This window comes from Balaenoptera musculus, chromosome 13 (assembly GCF_009873245.2).
Source record: "Balaenoptera musculus isolate JJ_BM4_2016_0621 chromosome 13, mBalMus1.pri.v3, whole genome shotgun sequence".
NCBI classification, from domain to species: Eukaryota; Metazoa; Chordata; class Mammalia; order Artiodactyla; family Balaenopteridae; genus Balaenoptera; species Balaenoptera musculus.
In genome coordinates this window covers 10710616-10731459 of record NC_045797.1, presented here as the reverse complement: position 1 = coordinate 10731459, position 20844 = coordinate 10710616, and the positions used below count along the sequence as shown (strand labels likewise).

Sequence of the window (20844 nt, the reverse complement as noted above, 5' to 3'; positions counted from 1 at the left end):
TGATTTTAAAAGACAGCTCTAGGACTTCCCTGGTGGCGCAGTGGTTAAGAATCTGCCTGCCAATGCAGGGCACACGGGTTCAAGCCCTGGTCCAGGAAGATCCCACATGCCGCAGAGCAACAAAGTCCATGTGCCACAACTACTGAGCCCGCGTGCCGCAACTACTGAAGCCCGTGCGCCTAGAGCCTGTGCTCTGCAACAAGAGAAGCCACCGCAATGAGAAGCCCACGCACCGCAACGAAGAGTAGCCCCCGCTCGCCGCAAGTAGAGAAAAGCCCATGCACAGCAACAAAGACCCAATATAGCCAAATAAATAAATAAATAAAAGACAGCTCTAGCTGCTGAGTGATCACAGCCCACAGGAGGCGAGAGAGAAGGGGTTGGACGAGTTGGTTAAGATGGGAGACCTGGGTGGCCTAGAGTCAGAGGGAGAAGGAGTTGGACAGGGCTGGGTGCGTGCATGAGAAAGAGAAAGTCCAGGCCACAGGAATGGCAGGTGTACGGTGTGGTATTTACCGAGTTGGAGCACCCTGGCACAGAAGCATGTTTGTGTGGAAAGATCAAATGTTCATACCTGTAAATGTTAGATGTGAGAATCGGAGAGACATCCAAGTGGCCTGGCCAAAATGAAGGCGAGATACAAGATTCTGCAGATGCAAAAAGATGTCTGGGATGGAGATATAGAGTCCTCACTATGTAAGTCTTCAAAACCAGTGGAAGGGACAGAATTATCAAGAGCATAACTACACAGGGAAGAGAGGACCCAGGCTCATGTTATGGAAAATGCCAACATTCTGAGGTCAGGCAGAGGAAAACCGGCAGAGGAGACTAAGAAGACAAAATGCAGAAAGAAAGTTCAGAGTATGGTGTCCTGAAAGCTTGGGAGAAGGGTGCATCCAAGAGGGAGGGGTCAACCACGATGAATGATCCTGGGAGCTCAGGTAGGTGAGGACCCAGAAGGATCCTTTGGGCTGATCCTCAGGGAATCAACGCTGACTGGCCCAAAACAGTTTAAGTAGCATGGAGGAGGGGAAGCCAGATTTGCTTGGGACATCTGTCACTGGCAATATGGCAGATGAGAGAGTCTTTAACAAAAACTAAGTCTCCAGTAGAAACCATTGAAAATATGCTTGAGAGAATATTTTTTAAAAATCCTTTTGATGTATATCAAAGTGGTAAAGAGAAATACTCAGAGGCCGAACTCCGTGAGAGAGCATGAGTCCAAAATGGGGAGCAGGTGTTGAGGCCAGGTAAGAAGTTATATAAAGACATGTGTATAAATGCAGTCCTCTGGAAAACAATGCCTACCAAGGGTTACGTGAGAAAACACCATCCCTCACTTAAGAAGATATTGAGGAAATTTGCTAGTCTCAGCTCTGGCTGTGAGTGGAGCAGGAGAAACATGTCTGCTGAGGATTTTTACCGTGGTCTGCATTCCTATGACTCTGGGGCCAGAATCCATATGGCGACCTGAAAGCTCCAAGCAGAGGAGCTAGTTCTAGGCGAGTTGAAGTCTCCAGGCATCCGGCAGAGGTAAATGCAGATCCCTTCTGGCCTGAAAGAACTACCAAGATACAGTTCCAAAATTCATGGGCTCAAGAAAAAAAAAACCACAAAGAGCAAGGGAAAGTAAAGGACAATCAGAAGAGATAGATAACAATCAACAGAATCAAAACTGCAGAGGTGGGCTTCCCTGGTGGCGCAGTGGTTAAGAATCCGCCTGCCAATGCAGAGGACACGGGTTCGAGCCCTGGTCTGGGAAGATCCCACATGCCGCGGAGCAACTAGGCCCGTGAGCCACAACTACTGAGCCTGCACGTCTGGAGCCTGTGCTCCGCAACAAGAGAGGCCGCAATAGTGAGAGGCCCGCGCACTGCGATGAAGAGTGGCCCCCACTTGCCGCAACTAGAGAAAGCCCTCGCATAGAAACGGAGACCCAACACAGCCAAAAATAAATAAATAAATAAATAAATAATTAAAAAAAAAAAACAAAACTGCAGAGGTAGCAGATATTAATATTAGACCACTACACCAAGAAGGAGATAAAATAAGAACATGAAGAGAGAGTCTTCAAAATAACAATGGCCTAAAATTTTTCAAAATTGTCAAGTGACACAAGTCCATGTACTTAGCAATCCCAAATGACCCCAAATAGGAAAAACAAAAAACAAATCATACCTAGATACATTATAGTGAAACCGTAGATCACCAAAAATAAAATAAAGTATCTTAAAAGGAGCAGAGAGAAAAATTACAATTAAACAACCGATTCCTCAGCACCAAGGGAATCCAGAGTAATAGTAAAAACTTCAAGTGCTGAGAGAAAGTAACTGTCAACCATGAATTCTATCCTTAACAGTACTTAGCCTTTCAAGACTGAGGATGAAATAAAGACACATTCAGACAAAGAAAAATTAGGTTTACTGCCACAGATCCACACTCTTCTGAAGAAAGTACTCCATGAACAAGGAAAATGAAGAGATGCAAGAAGGAATTGTGAGCAAAGAAATTGGTAAAAAGTGGTAGTTCTAGAGAAACCCTGATTCTATATAATAATAAATATGATGGCTAATGCATGGGATTAAAAACCATAGGACTAAAGTAATGGACAATAATACTGTAGAAGGTGGAGCTGGTGATTAGTGAAAGCAATCAAAGCTCTCATATTGTTGGGAGAATGGAAAAATAATGATTAATTTTAGACTTTGTATGTTAAATATACATACTCCAACTGCTAGAGTGACCACAAAATGAACATAATAGAATGAAAAGCGGAAGAGAGAAGAATGGAAAGAGGAAAAAAACAATAAATCTGAAAGAAAGTGAGAAGCCTAAACAAGCAGATATAAAACACAACCAAAGAGAGCAAGGCATAAGATGGAAGAAATGAATACAAATATATCAGCAATGACAATAAATAGACTACACAGATAAAAATGAGGTTGTCAGACTTCCCTGGTGGTGCACTGGTTAAGAATCCGCTTGCCAGTGCAGAGAACACAGGTTCGAGCCCTGGTCTGGGAAGATCCCACATGCCGCGGAGCAACTAGGTCCGTGCGCCCCAACTACTGAGCCTGCGCTCTAGAGCACACGTGCCACAACTACTGAGCCCACGAGCCACAACTACTGAGCCTGCAAGTCACAACTACTGAAGCCCGCGTGCCTAGAGCCCATGCTCTGCAACAAGAGAAGCCACCACAATGAGAAGCCTGCACACCACAAGAGTAGCCCCGCTCGCCGCAACTAGAGAAAGCCTGCGTGCAGCAACAAAGACCCAACTCAGCCAAAAATTAAATAAATAAATAAATATTTTTTTTAAAAAAAATGAGGTTGTCAGAGCAAATTAAATTTAAAAAACAGGTAAGTGTTATTGATAAGAAACATAAATGCAACACGTTAACACACACTAATGTAAAAGGATCGAACAAATACCAACTAAATGGAAGCTTTTGTTCTTATACTAATATTGGACAAAATACATTTTAAGACATCACTAGAGCTAAAGAGAGTCACTACAGGAGGACCGAAGATTCAGTACACTAGGAACATAGGACAGTTCTAAATTTGTAAACATCTACTAACACGACTTGAAAAGAGTGAGACCAAAATTGATAGAAACACAAGGAGACACTGACAAATCTACCATCAACAGTGGGAGATTTTAGTCCACTCAATAACTGATAAATCAGACAGACTAAAACTTCAGTAAGAATAGGGAATATTGGAATAATGCCACTAATAAGCTTGATCTATTGGTCACATTTAAAACCCTGCAGCTCATTACAGAATGCATCTTGAAGTTCACATGGAAACTGTCCATGCTCTAGGTCACAAAGTAGGTCATAATAAATTTCAAAAAAATCTGTATCACACTGGCCATTTTCTCTGACTACAATGGAATTAAGTAAAAACACCAATATAATAATTATTTTTATTATGACAACAAAAATAAGAACAGTCACTAAAAAGAAGGCAGTAGGTACAGTGGTTATACTTCGTAGCCAAACTGCCTGGGTTCGAATCTTGGTTCTGTTAACGCAGGATCTGTGTGATCATGGGCAAATTGCTTAAACTCTCTGTGCCTCATTTTTCACATACATAATATTGGGGTCATAACAGTCCTACTTTGTAAGGTTGTTGTGAAGATTATATAAGTTAAGCAATGTAAAATGTGAAGACTGGTGCCTGACACATACTAAGAATGTAACAAAGTTTGGCTATTATTATTTTTAAATATTAGACATTAGGAAATTAAAAATAACATACTCAGCTAATTCATGGGTCAAATAAGTCATGATGGACATTAACATATGCTTAGAATTGATAAACAGAAACTCTTACATATCAAATCATGGTTGATAAACCAAAGCAGTATTTACCAAGAAAGTTATAAATTTAAATGTTATTAAAGTTATAATACATAATTAAAGTTATAATATTTAATTTAATATAATATATAATTATAATATATAACTAAAATTATATATTTAAATGTTTATAAAGAATTGGAGAGATGGCAAAAATTAATCAGATAACATGCAAGTTAGGGTAATAGAAGAAGAGCAAAAAAGCAAATAAACACAAAGAGAATAGGAGGAAATAAATAACGAAGACAAAAAGCAATGAAATGGAAATCCCAGATATAATCTGGAGAGGAACAACAGAACCAAAAGTTTATTATTTGAAAAAAAAAAGAAAACAGATCAAGAGATAAAGGGGTGGGGAAAACAAACAATCTTAGGAGTGGCAAAGGGAGCACAACTACAGATACTGCAGAGAGAAAAAGATAAGAGGGTAATTATGAACTTTACGCCAATAAACTTTAAAAAGAAGAATAAATGGACAAATTAGTAGGCAAATATAAATTACCAAAACAGACTCAAGACAAGAAACAGAAAGACAAGAAGAAAAACAAGAAGAAACAGAAGACAACCACTAAAGAAAGAGAACCCATCATTTTAAATGTCTAAGAAAGGAACTATGAGACCTACATGGCTTTACTGATACTTGTATGAAATATGCAAGGAACAGATCATTCCCTTTTATACAAACTCTTGGAGAGAATAGAAAAAGAAGAAACACTCCCTCCCCAAGTCATTTAATGGGGGTGTTATAACTTTGATATCCAAATTAGACAAGGGCAGAACTAGGACGGAATAACACAGGACAGCCTCTCTCATGGTCACAGATGGAAAAATCCTAAATGAGTATCAGCAGACAGAATCAACAGTGAATTAAACACACACACACACACACACACACACACACCATGACTAAGTTGTATTTATTCCTAAACCCAAGATTTATGAAACATTAGAAAATATGTTACTGTAAATTCACCACATAAACAGATTAAAGGAGGAAAAGGTGTGATTATCTCAGTAAAATAAAGGAATGTAAATAATTCCATACAATTTAGATCCATTCATAATTTTTAAACCAAACGAAAAAAACGAGTACACACACAAACACACAAAAGCCTCTTCATAAACTAAGGGTAAAACATACCTGCCTTACCGTGATAAAGAATATCAGCAGAATAGCCACACCAATAACATCCTTAATGGTGAAAAAGTAAGCACATGCCCGTTAAAGTCAAGAATAAAATATAGGTGCCCGTTATCAACCACTTCTTTAACCATTGCATTGCATGGGACGCTCTGGCCACTTCAATGATATGACAAAGAAATAAATGTCAATAATTGTGAAGGAAGAAACAAGCTATCATTTTTCACAGGGAATATGATTACGATCATAGGAAACGCAAAAGAACCACAAACATTATCAGGATTGTTATGACAGTTTAACAAGGTCGTTGGATATAAGATCCATATACAAAAATTCAACTCCATTTCTATACACCAGCCTGAAAGGATTAGTTAGGAAATATTTTAAAAGCTATCATATGTACTATAAGAGACATCTGCTCAGCTACCGTCTGAGAACTGTCTTACCACCCATACACGTGGGGCATCAGCAGGCATGTCCATGATCTGTGACCCCATTCCCTAACCAAAAATGTCCGAGTTGGGAAGGACACCAACTCCAGCTGAGCCAGGGGTTCAGCACTGAATCTATGAGACACCATCTCAGAGAGTAGCTAGAAAGGAGATACTATAAACTCCACAGCCAAAGGGCAGCCACTTATGCAGAGGAGCATGGAGAACGGACAGACACCAGAGAAGCAAAGCCTGAGACTATGCCCCCAAGGGAAGGAGAAACCAAGAGCAGAGCTGCCTCACCTCTAGACTCCTTCCAAGTTCCTGGTCCTCATGAGACCTGGATTCCAGAAGACATCTCTCTCTCTCTCTTAAGACATATTCTCCTTTCTTACTTGAGCAAGTTTGTAATGGGTCTCTCTTACTTGCATCCAAAAGAATCTTAACTGAGATGATCACAAATTCAGAAGTCAACTTGTGAAGCTTCATTTTTTTCCCCATTCATATTTCCTTGATGTGATAGAGTGAATCCTTCTGAGGAGTTATGAACCCTCTCAAGGGAGGGCAAAATGAGAATACAGTAGATTCAAAATTTGGCAAATTGGCCCAGCATGGATGCCAGCTCTATCTATATCATATGTCTGGATGTTATCCATTGCATATAAAATTTATAATTGCCTTCTTTACGCCCTTAAGAAGTTTGGGCTGAGATCTTCAAAGGAACGTTGCCAATAAAATGGATCGTCCTTGGGTCATTTTAGTAATCTCTCTTTTCTTTATCAGTGAAGAGGGTCAGTTTTACTACCTGCTACTTCCAACTCTAATTTGCTTGACAAGATAAGACCTATGAACATAAGACACTCACAAATATGACATGTGGATGTTCTCACTAGGAGATGATTTTTTTTCCAGTGACCAGAAGCTAACAACAAAACACAGAGGCTTGTTTACAAATTGTGGATAATGTTAAATGAGGGCTAAGTGTAGAACATTGATTATCATGGGACCCAGGGGCCAGAAACAAAGTTATCCTCTCCCTCCCCCAGAAAAAAAGCAAGGTCCAGAATTAGGGATAAAAGGCTAGGATTTGGAAAACCTGAATTAGAACCCCTGTCCCCAACTTTCACTAGATCTGAAGAAACAGCATCTACCTCTGGTCTTAATTCCTCCACCAATGTGGACAATTATTCCCACTCATAGGACTGTTGGAGGATTAAAGGTGGCCACATCTACACAGGTCCTGGCACTTTACCTAGCAGGGACTCAGGAATGTCAGGGGGTCAGGAATGGAAACCTCTTTTGAACAATAAAAGCCAAATCCTCTAATCTTGGAGCAAGATTCTTTCAAAATAGAGAAATAACGAATCATCATAAAGTGTTCTTTATTGTGCTGTCTTTCTAAATCCCTACAATCACAAAGTGACAGCAGAGATGAACAGAAGCCTAGGACTTAATCTGGAGCCCCAGAACTGGGATTCTTCTTGAAGGCTCTCAGTCTGTCCAGAGAAAGGGGTCTTTGGTCTATGAAATGGAAAGGGAGGGAGTTGGTCAGAGCCTCGTTGGTGCCCTAGAAAAATTAGGCTGGAGCTGAGCAAAGGGTCTGGCTGATTAAGCTGTTAACAGTAACCACTGAGACGGCCCTTCTATTGAGGTCAACACTTGGGCCCCAGCCAGTCCCTTCTTAGGAGGTTTGCCAGATCAGGCCCTGGATCCTTTCTGAGTATGGGCTGAACCCTTTCTACTCTGCTACCCAGTTACTTGGTGTTATGGCTTAATTTCCCCCTACGCTGCCCACATATGCATTCCTAGCCAGCTGGACCCATGACCCTCAGACTTAGAATCGTCCACCAGCACCACTAGCTACACATGGCCCAGGCACAAGGCAGGATTTTTCTTGGCTCTGTTTCTCCTTATGAAATTGGATGGGGAGCAAAATGGTATCTACCATGTTAGGCTGACCTACTGATCTGTTTTGAGAGATACACGTCTAGGGGATTGCTGTGAAAAGCTGAGCCTTGAAACAAACACTATCTATTGTATTCCAGGGAATAGCAAATCTGCTGCATCCAGGATGGAGGGAGGCGCTCGAATGACTGTCCTTCTTGTACCTGCCTGCCTGCCTGTCTCCCTGCACTGAGCCCACCTTGTCTGGAGCCCACTTTGCCTTCTAGAAGAGCTTCAAGTCCTCCTTGGGGTTGGGAACTGGTCCCCTGAGCTCTTGGATTTTTGAGTCTCGTTTTTCTAGTACTTCTGGCTTTTGTTTGGTCACCAGCACTCTTAGCTGTCTGCATTTGGAGACCATATATCCTTCCGAGTCTGCAGCACCCCAGGAAACCAGGAACCACATGTGAGAGTCAACTAGCTGGAGCGGGCTCCTAGGGGAGGCCGGCCAGGCTCCTTCAGGAGTAGAGTGAGGGCTTGAGCTTCAGCACATGGACTTCGTGTCATCGGGATTCTCAGAGTTCTGTTTTGCTTATTTCAGGCCTCGGTTGTGTTCCAAGAAATGGCTGCTGCCAGATAAACGAGGTGGTGGTGCATCTCCCTGAGGATCCAGTCTTGGGACTAAGTCTACTGAATAACCACGGGGCTCAGCATCACACCACTTTTTTTTCTTTAATTTATAAACACTTGTAATTGTTTCAGTGTTCTCTTGTGCAATCTTTAAAATATAATGATTCTGTCATTGTCCAGCTGGATTATATCTCCAAACAGCAAACAGCAGCTCCGTGTCTAACATGAAAGGAACAGTCGACGTGTGTTTGCTGATAACCTTATCATCATGCTGGGTCAGAGATATCTTCTAAGACTTTATCTTGCTCCAATTTTGTCCACATATTTCTTTATGCTGCTTCAGCCAGTTCTGCTGTCCCACGTGGCATTCGGGGATACACTGAGGAGAAACGGGGCAGCCGGGGGACGGAGATGAGAAGGCACGCACGGAGGGGCCCAAATGGAGGGGGGACCTAAAGTCCTGCAGTGGAGACTGATTCTGAGGACCCAGTGAGCCCAGGGGTGGCGTCTTTCAGTGTTGGACGGCACAGCCCCAGGCCATCCAGGTACAGGTAACACTCAAGGCCCAAGGGATACTGTAGAAGTTCGCTGTGAAGAATTTGGCTGTGCAGGGCCAAGGTCAGCAGCTGGGGCTGCAGCTCTAGGGGGGTTGGGCAGGGCGGCCCACAGTGGGGACCATGCAGCCTGTGCTGGCCCCAGGCCTGTCTTTGCCGACGCTGATGCTTTGGAGTCAGATTTGCTGAGAATCTGACTTGCCTCCAGGGTCCAAGGCTGCACCTTGAAGAGCCCCAAGCAGGCAGCTCCCATGCAGGTCGAATGTGTCAGGGTCGGGGACAGGGAGGGGAGAAGGGGAGAGAGTTGGGACCCTTCAATGTAATCACATTCAGGAAGAAGGAAGAGGAGAGTCAAGTATTTACTGAGTGCCTACCACGCACTAGGCTTTAAGAGAGAAGGAAACTGAGACTCCCAGGGGTAAGGCCCAAGGTCACAGCGTCCCGACCTTGAGATTCCACCCCTTCCGTGACGAGGTGCCCCCGCACCACTCAGAAAGCCCTCTCCATGACACGGTCCCACATGAATCAGAAATGGAATCCAGGGTTCTCTTTCCCACTCCTCACTCAGCCGATTGTAGGAAATTCAATCTGGGTTTGCTCGGATGTGGAGAAAAGAGGCCATGTGCAAGTTCAGTTAAATATCAACAGCCTGAAGATTTGGTTGACCCCATCAATCCTTTTTTTTAAAAAAAATAAATTTATTTATTTATTTATTTATGGCTGTGTTGGGTCTTCGTTGCTGTGCATAGGTTTTCTCTAGTTGCGGTGAGCAGGGACTACTCTTCGTTGCGGTGCGCGGGCTTCTCATTGTGGTGGCTTCTCTTGTTGCGGAGCACGGGCTCTAGGCGCGTAGGCTTCAGTAGTTGTGGCACGTGGGCTCAGCAGCTGTGGCTCGCAGGCTCCAGAGCGCAGGCTCAGTAGTCGTGGCTCACGGGCTTAGTTGCTCGCGGCATGTGGGATCTTCTTGGACCAGGGCTCGAATCCGTGTCCCCTGCATTGGCAGGCGGATTCTTAACCACTGTGCCACCAGGGAAGTCCAGACCCCATCAATCCTTAAAGAAAGAAGGTGGGAAGCAAAGGAAGCAGCGGAACTGAGTCACGTGACTCCTCCGAGCCGGCAGAGTCTGTTCGCGTTCCCACCAGGCAGGTGAAGGGTTTTCAACACGTCCAAACCAGGCCAGTGGATTCTCCGCTTACACGCTGAGGTTAGAAGCCACAACGCAGACCAGACCACGTGTAAGCACGGGAACGGTACACGGCTGCACCAGGAACACGTGCTGCCCCCGCCAGCTCCCGTTCCAGCCCCTCCCTGACTCACTAAGGAGGTTTGGGGTCATTGAGCCACATCTCGCCACACTTCCCTCAGCTCCACAACAGAGGGAAAGAGCAAGGAATCACCTCAGAGGGTCTGGGAGGAAAAGAAGGGTCTGGACCTGCCAGCCAACCTCCATCCTGATCATCTCTGCCTTTTAATTGGGGTATTTGCATTTAAAGTGTTTATTAATATGGTTAGGTTTACATCTGCCATCTGGATATTTGTTTTCTATCTGAACAATCTCTTTATTCTCCCATATTTCCTCTTTTTCTGCCTTCTTTTGGATAAACTTAGTATTGTTATAATTCCATTTTAACTCTTTGGTTAGCTACTTGGCTACAAGTTTTGGTTTTTATTATTTTAGTAGAAGCTTTAGGATTTATAGTATAAATCTGCAACTTATCACAGTCTACTTCCAGGTAGATGATACTATAGCACTTCATTTACAGTACAAGAACCTTACAATAGCACACTTCTTTTTCTCCCCTTCTGGCCTTGCTGTTATTACTATCATACATTTTTACTTTTACATAAGTTATAAACCTCACACTATGTTGTTATGATTTTTGTTTAAAGAGATTTAAATACTAAAAAAATTTTACATATTGACACATTTAGTTACTATTGATATTTTTGGCGCTTTTCATTCCTTTGTGCAAACCCATACTTCTATCCAATATCATTTTCCTTCTGCATGAAGAATTTCCTTTAATATTTCTTATAGTAAAAGTCTGTTGGTGATAAATCCCCTCAACTTTTGCAAGTCTGAAAATGTCTTTATTATGCCTTCTTTTTTTTGGAAACATAATTTTGCTGAGTATAGAGCTTTAGATTATTTTTCTTTTTAGTACTTTAAAAATGTTGCTCCAACGTTTTCTTGCTTGCATTTTTTCCAATGAGAAATCTGTCATCCTTACCTTTGTTCTTTTATACATAAAATTTCTTTTTTTCTCATTTGTGAGTCTTAAGGTATTCCAGACTGGCTGGTGGGAAAACGCACTATTCCCAGCCCCGTGTGAGCACCGGATACTGTTCCCTCTAATCTTTTTTTTTTTTTAATAAATTTTATTTATTTATTTATTTATTTATTTATTTTTGGCTGCATTGGGTCTTCGTTGCTGCGCGGGCTTTCTCTAGTTGCAGCGAGCAGGGGGCTACTCTTCCTTGCCGTGTGCAGGCTTCTCATTGCTGTGGCTTCTCTTGTTGTGGAGCACGGGCTCTAGAGCACCAGTAGATTCAGGCTCGTGGCTTGAATAGATGCTTCAGTAGATGCGGCTCGTGGGCTTCAGTAGATGCGGCTTGTGGGCTCAGTAGTTTCGGTGCGCAGTAGTTGTGGTGCACAGGCTTAGTTGCTCCGTGGCACGTGGGATCTTCCCGGACCAGGGCTCGAACCCGTGTCCCCTGCCTTGGCAGGCAGATTCTTAACCACTGCGCCACCAGGGAAGTCCCTGTTCCCTCTAATCCTTTTGGGTGATTCTTCCCGCAGCCTCGAGTGGCTTCCTCACACTTATGCAATAGTCAGTGTCAACGGAATGATCGCAAGGGACTGGCTGTAGGTCTCTGAGTTCTCTGTCTGGTTCTTTATCCTGTGAATTCTAGATGTGTGGGTCTCCCTGGACTCTCAGCTCCATGGGCTCTGCCTTGGTTTCCCCTCGTGAGGCATGGCATGGAAACACCCGCAAGGCAGTAAACAGGGGCAATTGTAGGGTTCATCTGGTTGATTTCCTGTCTCTCAGAGATCACTGTTCCTCATTGCCTGACGTCCAGCATCTCGCCAACTGTTTAGTTCATACATATTGTCCATTTTTTTAGTTGTTTCAGTCAGGAGGGTGTATCTGCTTGCCTGTTACTCCAACTTGGTCAGAAACAAAAGTCCGCTAATGCTCATCTGACTGAAATCTTGGGGCCTCCCAGTTGCATGCAGTGTACAGTGTGCACCCCTCACATGTCCTGGCCCTCAAGACAGGGAATATGTACCTAGTACACTGCTCCACACATAGAAAGAACTTAGACACACTTAACAATGACTCTTAACCAGCAGTCATTAAGGCAACGGAGTGACTGCATGAACATGAATTATGAAAGTTCCAACCAGTGTTCAACTGAGAATCTGATTTTGGAAAAAAATTTCTTGTTTTGCATGAAATCTCATTGATCCCAGGCTTTATGCACAAAACGTGACAGACTTTGCTGAAAAGGTAGAGAGAGTTAGAAAAAATTTAAGCTGGGAAACAAAGGAGTTAAAAGACGGAAATACAGTTCAATTCCAAAGTTCACTTCTGTTTGTACTCTGTGTATATATCCACTTCACTGCTAAGGGCTACTACTGCAACATTCAGGGAAGGCAGTGATTGCCAAGGCTCTTGTAGGAACAGCCAACCTAAGACTTTCTCATGACTTCCTGACACACAGTGATGATGTTATTCAAATCGACCACCAAGCGCTATGGAAACACTGATTTATGAAGAGAAGAACTCTCAGAAATCCAAAAGTTTCCATGGAGCCGATTAACAGCAGCAATGCTGGGATCGTGAACTCTCGCCTGGTCCAAACGCTGGAGGCTGCTATGCACTGAGTCTTCCCCTCAGATCCAAGACGAGGCAGCAGCCTCCAAGAACTGATCACTTTCTGTCAGTGCCTGTGCTTAGGAGATATTTAGAGGCCTTGATCTCTTTCCCACTTACAGATGCATAATCTTAAATCCTAAAGGGCCAAATTAGTAGTGTTCCGGTGAAAACGGAATTATCAGATTTGGGTCTTAGCAGAAGCCACCCCACAGACTGAGCTAGAAAATATACTCCCCTGAAAGCCCAGCTTCTTTTTCTCACTGTGGACACACTCTGCTGAGGTGAAGCTCTCAACTCTATATAACAAGGTCCTTTTTTGATCTGTGAGTCTAGGCTGCGTCGTGAAAATTACAGGCTATGACCCACTAGCAGGTCATGAGATCAGTTTAATGCATCATGACTAGCCTTTCTTAAAATGACATAAAATTAAAAGAAAATACTAGAGCACTAGATCACAATAGTGAAATGAGTACTGTTTCATGAAATTTATCTTTTCGATTTTGTGTATATGTGTTTGTAAATACGGGATGGTACTAAAAAGTGTACCCTTTTCTATAGGTCACGGTCAAAAGAATTTGAAAGCCAGTAGTCCTGCAACTGTTAAGATTCTGTGTTCAACTCCTGGCAGAAGTGGGAACTAGTATAACCTTTGGTGACAGTACAAATATCATTTAAATAACTGATCTCAAGAAAACAATCACAGGTATGTGGGAAGAAAGTTTGTGACTAAAATGTTGTCTATAGTGTCATTTGTAGCAAAGAAAAATTTGACATACACTAAAGAATTAGTTGAATAAAGTATGGTGCATCTACATGATAAATGGTACCAGCCGTTAAAACTTCACTTCAAAGAAATGATCGGAAGGGGTATCCATATCAAGTCATAGATGAAAAGGAGAGGTTATAAAATTTTAAACACATACGTACACAATGCATAGAACGAATATAGTGCAAATGATAGCAATCATCCCTGGGAAAGTGTAACTGTGGGATTTATTTACTTTCTTCTTTGTGTCTTTGTAGTTTCAAAAATTTCTACAATGGATATGCACCACTTCTGTAATTGGTGAAAATAATACAAGAAATGTGATTTCAAATATGCTTTCCTCGGCAAAGAAGCTGCCTTCCACAGACATTGCTCACTTCAAGCAATAGTAACAAACATGAAAGTTAGCAGTCAAGAGAAACGGATTTAAACAGGGTGTATGTTTAAAGTAGAGGCAAAAATTAGGTGCCAGATGTAGTCATATTTTGATAAATTGTACAATGATTTCCCATCCCAGCCCTCTTCTCAAGTCCCTGTTTCCTAAACTACTCAACAAATGCACCGTCAGAATGGGTCTGTACAGGCTTTAGAACCGATAAATAGCACGCTGCTTCTGAATATGAGTAGCCTCAAGGCAATGCCGGTGTTCTTTGTCTCCAAATACTTAACAATAGAGTCAGATGTTTAAATAAAATGTTCAAGGTAAAAAGTAATAATAAAGCAAGGAAAGACCAAAGGGGCCAAGTTTTGTGGATTAATCTTAACTTCTAAGGGTAAGAAGGAAAAATGGAGGCACAGGGCAGTCATTTATTTAGTCAGTCCATCTGTCCGTCAGTCCATCTGTCTGATGGACATCAGTCTGTCTATCAGTCTATCATTCAGTCTGTTTAGTCAGTCAACAGCTGCTTACTGATACTCCCCACTATAGTCAGAAGTAGGGCTGAGGTGATCAAAGACTTGGTCCCTGCCCGTTTGTAATAGGGAAGAACAAATCTGACTCCATATTGGATCTGTTCTTTCACTTTAACCTTTGTATGCTATTGTTTTTGCTACAAGTTAAGAACGTTGCTTACAGCCTGAAAATATACAGGATAGCCCATTCGCAAGGCTCTGACCTTTAAAGGTATAACACTTTCCCACTCATATAAGAGATAAGAAGTTGCAGAACAGAGAATAACATTTGTCTTGTGGAAGGGTTTACAGGAACTTCGTGACCTGACCTACAAGGACAGCTGCAAGAACAAAGGATTCTGACACCAAGAAGTTTGCAACAACTAACCACACCCCCTCCCATTTTAGTATAAAAGAAGCCTGAATTCTAACTCAGGTAAGATGGTTCTTTGGGACACGAGTCCACCATCTTCTTGGTCTGCTGGCTTTCTGAATAAAGTTGCCATTCCTCCCTTGCACCTTCACCTGAACCCAGCCCATGCCTGTCCCAGTGTCCCTAGATGCGCCACACACTCCCACACCTTCACCTGTGTGCAGGTATCCCTTTATCCAGCAGGTCCTCAGACCCCCATCTCGAAGCCTCTCGTTCATCCTCTAAATTGCTAAAATGACACTGCTCAGGGACTGCCCCTGCCCCCCGCCAGATGTCACTGAGTCCTCCCAGCCCCAGCTGCTACACAGGACCTGCCATACCAGTCTGGGCTCTGTATCCATCTTTACGATGGCAAGCAAAACAGACCATGTGGTATTTTTTATTCTCCAAATCCCCAGGGTAAGCACACCATAAAGATGTCAACTGCTGCTTCCTGGGTTCACACGTGAAGCATTTTATGCTCATCATCTTGCATAACTTGACCTTCACAACCACTACAAAGAAGAGCTTATCCTCATTTTATATATGGGGAAAATGAGGCATAGTGAAGGGAAAAACTTTCCTGTGGTCACACCCAGGATTGCTGGCTTCAAACCCAGTAAATGTGTGTTGAAATACATTTTTTTTGAAGCAAGACCTACTTAGACCTACGGGCCATGAAAAAGGTGGTTTTCAGTACCATCTCGGGAGCTCCCAGACATTCACACTTCACTCCTGGAGACCTCCTGCCTGCAGAAGATGTGGTGTTTGTAAATATAACTTAGAACAATTAGAAGATGCTCATGCTTTTCTTTCAACAAATATTTATGTCTCTACAAGTAGCCTTGGGCTAGGTGTTGGGTGGATATGGGGGTGGAGAGGAGAAGGGAAGGAACAGAAATGGAAATCAAGGCCCTCTGCATCCGTCGCTGAGGAGCTACTGGGAAACAAAGCCTCATGAGGCAGCAGCGCCTGGTGGGATTACAGGCCTGGCATCCAGCCTGGAAGAGCAGCCCTCCACGGTCAGGTTCTTTTCCATAATATGGTGGGTGAAGGGCTCATTTCTGCACTGCCGGTCAGTGCTTGGCAACAAAGGAGGGCATGACCCGGCAGGGCCACTGGATGGATGGAAACCAGCCCCTTAGCAGGGGCCTCACGCGTGTCAGGTCACTTAAGGTCATTATAAGCCATTGCCCCCAGCTGCCTCAGAGGACCTACACTCCTGGTCCAGCTGTGCCCCAGTGCCAGCTGTCACTTTATTCCCTATCCTCCTTCTTTTCCAGGCGGACCCCGACATCATGCCCACTGGAAAAGCAAGCATGTCCCCCACCATCACAGACACAGTACGCATGCCTGACTAACCAAGGTCCCCTTCACCATGTGCACATCCTTACTCAGCCACCACGAGAGAAGTGACCACGGTGACTCTCAGATGAAAGGACACAGGAGGCTCCCAGTCCCATCCACATCGTTCATGTGGGAGAAACCTTGGGCTCTGCCGGTAGTGAAGGCCCAGCCCCTCCTCGCCCCTCCATGGACCCCGACTCTGATGCTCTGATGCCGGGCTCTCCAGAAGCTCATCCTCTCCTTTTATTCTCTACAACCACCCTTGACTTGCTCTTGACCCCTTCTCACTGAGGCTAAAATTCTTCAGCCTCCCCTTCAGGTTCAGAGCTGCTGTTGTTAGGCAAATATTCAGTCAAGTTCAAGATGGAATTCAGGCCCAAGAGGGGCTCCCTCCTCCCTGCTCTTCCTGCAGTGCCTGCTTCTGGCCCACATGACGATGAGGCGGTGTGGTCCCTGGGGGTCACCCACACAGCGTTGTCATCTGGGGCTGAACCTCAGATGCCATCAGAGCTGATGTCTGCAGCCATGCAATGCCACCGAGTCACAGGTCCACAACCACACATCCCCCACATCCTGTCCTCAGAGACCCCACTTGGGTCCCCTTTCTCACCAGCGCTGGGCTCCCACAGGGATGCAGAGACTCTGGCATCCTGCATCCCGCAGGCGCCTCCACTCTCAGGATTGTAGAGGAACAGAGCACAGATCCCAGCTGTCCTCAGTCCCCTCGACTCTGCAAAGATTCATCCTGGGGTTTCTCATACCGCACACCCCTCACTGCTCAATCTGGTCTGAGGCTTGGGCTGGGGACACTCTAGACACTCTCTAAATGCTTGGCATATCCCCATTTGCCTCCTTCCCACGGTAGAAACCCCTGGGGTCATTCCTGCCTTCTCCCCAAGGGATTTAAACACTGGAGCAGAGCTTTGATCATCTGAACCCCACTGGCCATTTCCTATACTCTCAACAACCACCACCACCAAGTTTCATGACATTTACCGCGGGCCTCCACAGGCCAAGCATTTTACAAGCATGGTCTGCATCAGTCCTCACAGCATCCAAGAAGGTGGACATGCACAGGTGACAAAATTAAGTAATGCATCCAGGGTCACAAGGGCAGGTGGGAATTCCATCTGGTTCCAAAGCCCATGGGCCACACGGTCAGCCCCCACACGTGTAACCACGCAGACCCTGCAGGATTGGGGGCCCGCGGGGGCTCACCAGGCCTCCAGCGCACTCTCGGCAGTCCTGCAGGCAGCCGATGTTCTCCCAGGTACTGTAGGCCTTCGGCCCCGCCACCAGCACCTGCAGCGGGAGACTGCCGACAAGCTCCTAACCTCGGAAGATGTCCTCGTCCAGAAGGATGCCAGCCTACCTGCGAGACAATCAGAGACCTGTGATGGATGCATTAGTGTCCCCAGCACATGTGCTCATAAGGGATATTGCTCTCATAATGTCTTTGCCTGAGTTTTGGTGTCGGGGTGCTCCTAAAATTCATTTTCCCTTTTCTTTTCTGAAAGAGTTTGCGTAAAATCAGTATGTTTTCTTTTCTTCCATATTTGGTTGATTTCACCAGTCATGCCAGACAAAGCTATTCAGGTTTTCTGTTTCTTTCTGTGCCACTTTTGGTACAATGTATCTTTCAAGAAATTTGTCAATTTCATATATGTTGTCAAATATATTGACATTACATCAATAACAATAATAACAATGATATTTAATTTTATTTATCCTTTCAGTGTCTGTAGGATCTATAGTGATGCCTTCTCTTTTATTCTAGATACTGATAATTTGTGTCTATCTTTTTCTGGATCATTCTAGCTAAATATCTTTCAATTTTATTCATTTATTGAAAGAAAAAAAACAGTTTGGGGCTTTATTTTTTTCCCATTCTTTGACCATTTCTTATTTCATTGATTTCTGCTCTCATTTTTATTATACGCTCTACTTTCTTTGTATTTAACTTATTCCTCTTTTTCTAGCTTCTTAAAATAGAAATTTACACCACTGTCTTTAGCCTTTTCTTCTTTTCTAATGTAAGCATTTAAAGGTATACGTTTTCCTCTGAGCACTGCTTTAGTTGCTTACCACAAATTTTGATATGCTGTGTTTCATTTTCATTTTATTCTAAACATCTTCTAATTTCCCTGTGATTTGTTCTTTGACCTATGAATTATGTGTGTTGTTTAGTTTCCTAATATGTAAGGATTACTCCAGATATTTTTCTGTTATTAATTCTTAATTTAATTTCACCCTAATCAGAGAACATATTTTGTATGATTTCAATCATTATAAATCTACATGGTCTGTCTTGATAAATGTTCTATGTGCACTTCAAATGAAGGTATATTCTGGGGAGCTTCAAGATGGCAGAGGAGTAAGACAGGGAGATCACCTTCCTCCCCACAAATACATCAGAAATACATCAACACGTGGAACAACTCCTACAGAACACCTACTGAACGCTGGCAGAAGACCTCAGACCTCCCAAAAGGCAAGAAACTCCCCACGTACCTGGGTAGGACAAAAGAATAAACAGACAAAAGAATGGGGATGGGACCTGCACCAGTGGGAGGGAGCTGTGAAGGAGGAAAGAGACTTTTTCTTGCCTCTTTGTTTCCTGCTGCGCGAGGAGAGGGGATTCAGAGCGCCGCTTAAAGGAGCTCTGGAGACGGGCGCGAGCCACGGCCATCAGCACGGACCCCAGAGATGGGCATGAGACGCTAAGGCTGCTGCTGCCGCCACCAAGAAGCCTGTGTGCAAGCACAGGTCACTCTCCACACCGCCCCTCCCGGGAGCCTGTGCAGCCTGCCACTGCCAGGGTCCCGTGATCCGGGGACAACTTCCCCGGGAGAACGCACAGCGCACCTCAGACTGGTGCAATGTCATGCTGGCCTCTGACACCGCAGGCTCGCCCCGCATCTGTCCCTCTCCCTCCCCCAGCCTGAGTGAGCCAGAGCCCCCAAATCAGCTGCTCCTTTAACCCCGTCCTGTCTGAGTGAAGAACAGACACCCTCAGGCGACCTACATGCAGAGGCGGGTCCAAATCCAAAGCTGAACCCCGGGAGCTGTGCGAACAAAGAAGAGAAAGGGAAATCTCTCCCAGCAGACTCAGGAGCAGCGGATTAAAGCTCCACAAACAACTTGATGTGCCTGCATCTGTGGAATACCTGAATAGACAAAGAATCATCCCAAAATTGAGGCAGTGGACTTTGGGAGCAACAATATATATATTTTTTTCCCTTTTTCTCATTTTGTGAGTGTGTATGTGTATGCTTCTGTGTGTGATTTTGTCTGTATAGTTTTGCTTTTACCATTTGTCCGATGGTTCCGTCTGTCCGTTTTTTTTTTCTTCTTTTTTTTAAGTATAGTTTTTAGTACTTGTTATCATTGGTGGATTTGTTTTTTGGTTTGGTTGCTCTCTTCTTTCCGTATTTTTTTAAATTAATTTTTAAAATTTTTTTTAGTAATTTTTTTTATTTTAATAACTTTATTTTATTTTATTTTATTTTATCTTCTTCTCTCTTTCTCTCTTTTTTTTTCCTCCCTTTTATTCTGAGCTGTGTGGATGACAGGCTCTTGGTGCTTCAGCCAGACATCTGGGCTGTGACTCTGAGGTGGGAGAGCCAAGTTCAGGACATTGGTCCACAAGAGACCTCCCAGCTCCATGTAATATCAAACAGCGAAAATCTCCCAGAGATCTCCATCTCAACGCCAAGACCCAGCTCCATTCAACAACCAGCAAGCTACAGTGCTGGACACCCTATGCCAAACAACTAGCAAGACAGGAACACAACCCCACCCATTAGCAGACAGGCTGCCTAAAATCATAATAAGGGTACAGACACCCCAAAACACACAACCAGACGTGGACCTGTCCACCAGAAAGACAAGATCCAGCCTCATCCACCAGAACACAGGCACTAGTCCCCTCCACCAGGAAGCCTACACAACCCACTGAACCAAACTTAGCCACTGGAGGCAGACACCAAAAACAACGGGAACTATGAATCTGCAGCCTGCGAAGAGGAGAACCCAAACACAGTAAGCTAAGCAAAATGAGAAGACAGAGAAACACACAGCAGATGAAGGAGCAAGGTAAAAACCCACCAGACCTAACAAATGAAGAGGAAATAGACAGTCTACCTGAAAAAGAATTCAGAATAATTATAGTAAAGATGATCCAAAGTCTTCTAAAGAGAATGGAGAAAATACAAGAAACGTTTAACCAGGACCTAGAAGAACTAAAGAGCAAACAAACAGTGATGAACAACACAATAAATGAAATTAAAAATTCTCTTGAAGGGATCAATAGCAGAATAACTGAGACAGAAGAACGGATAAGTGACCTGGAAGATAAAATAGTGGAAATAACTACTGCAGAGCAGAATAAAGAAAAAAGAATGAAAAGAATTGAAGACAGTCTCAGAGACCTCTGGGACAACACTAAATGCACCAACATTCGAATTATAGGGGTCCCAGAAGAAGAAGAGAAAAAGAAAGGGACTGAGAAAACATTTGAAGACATTATAGTTGAAAACTTTC

At 43.7% G+C, this 20844-nt stretch overlaps 1 protein-coding gene across 1 annotated transcript in view; it reads right to left on the bottom strand.

The window, feature by feature from the left end:
- ACOXL (acyl-CoA oxidase like) overlaps positions 1-20844 on the bottom strand; it is a 317745-nt gene that overhangs the window by 154044 nt on the left and 142857 nt on the right. Inside the window, 1 exon segment of the mRNA XM_036873780.1 lies at positions 17521-17674. Within this exon segment, the coding sequence (XP_036729675.1) occupies positions 17521-17674 (154 nt within the window).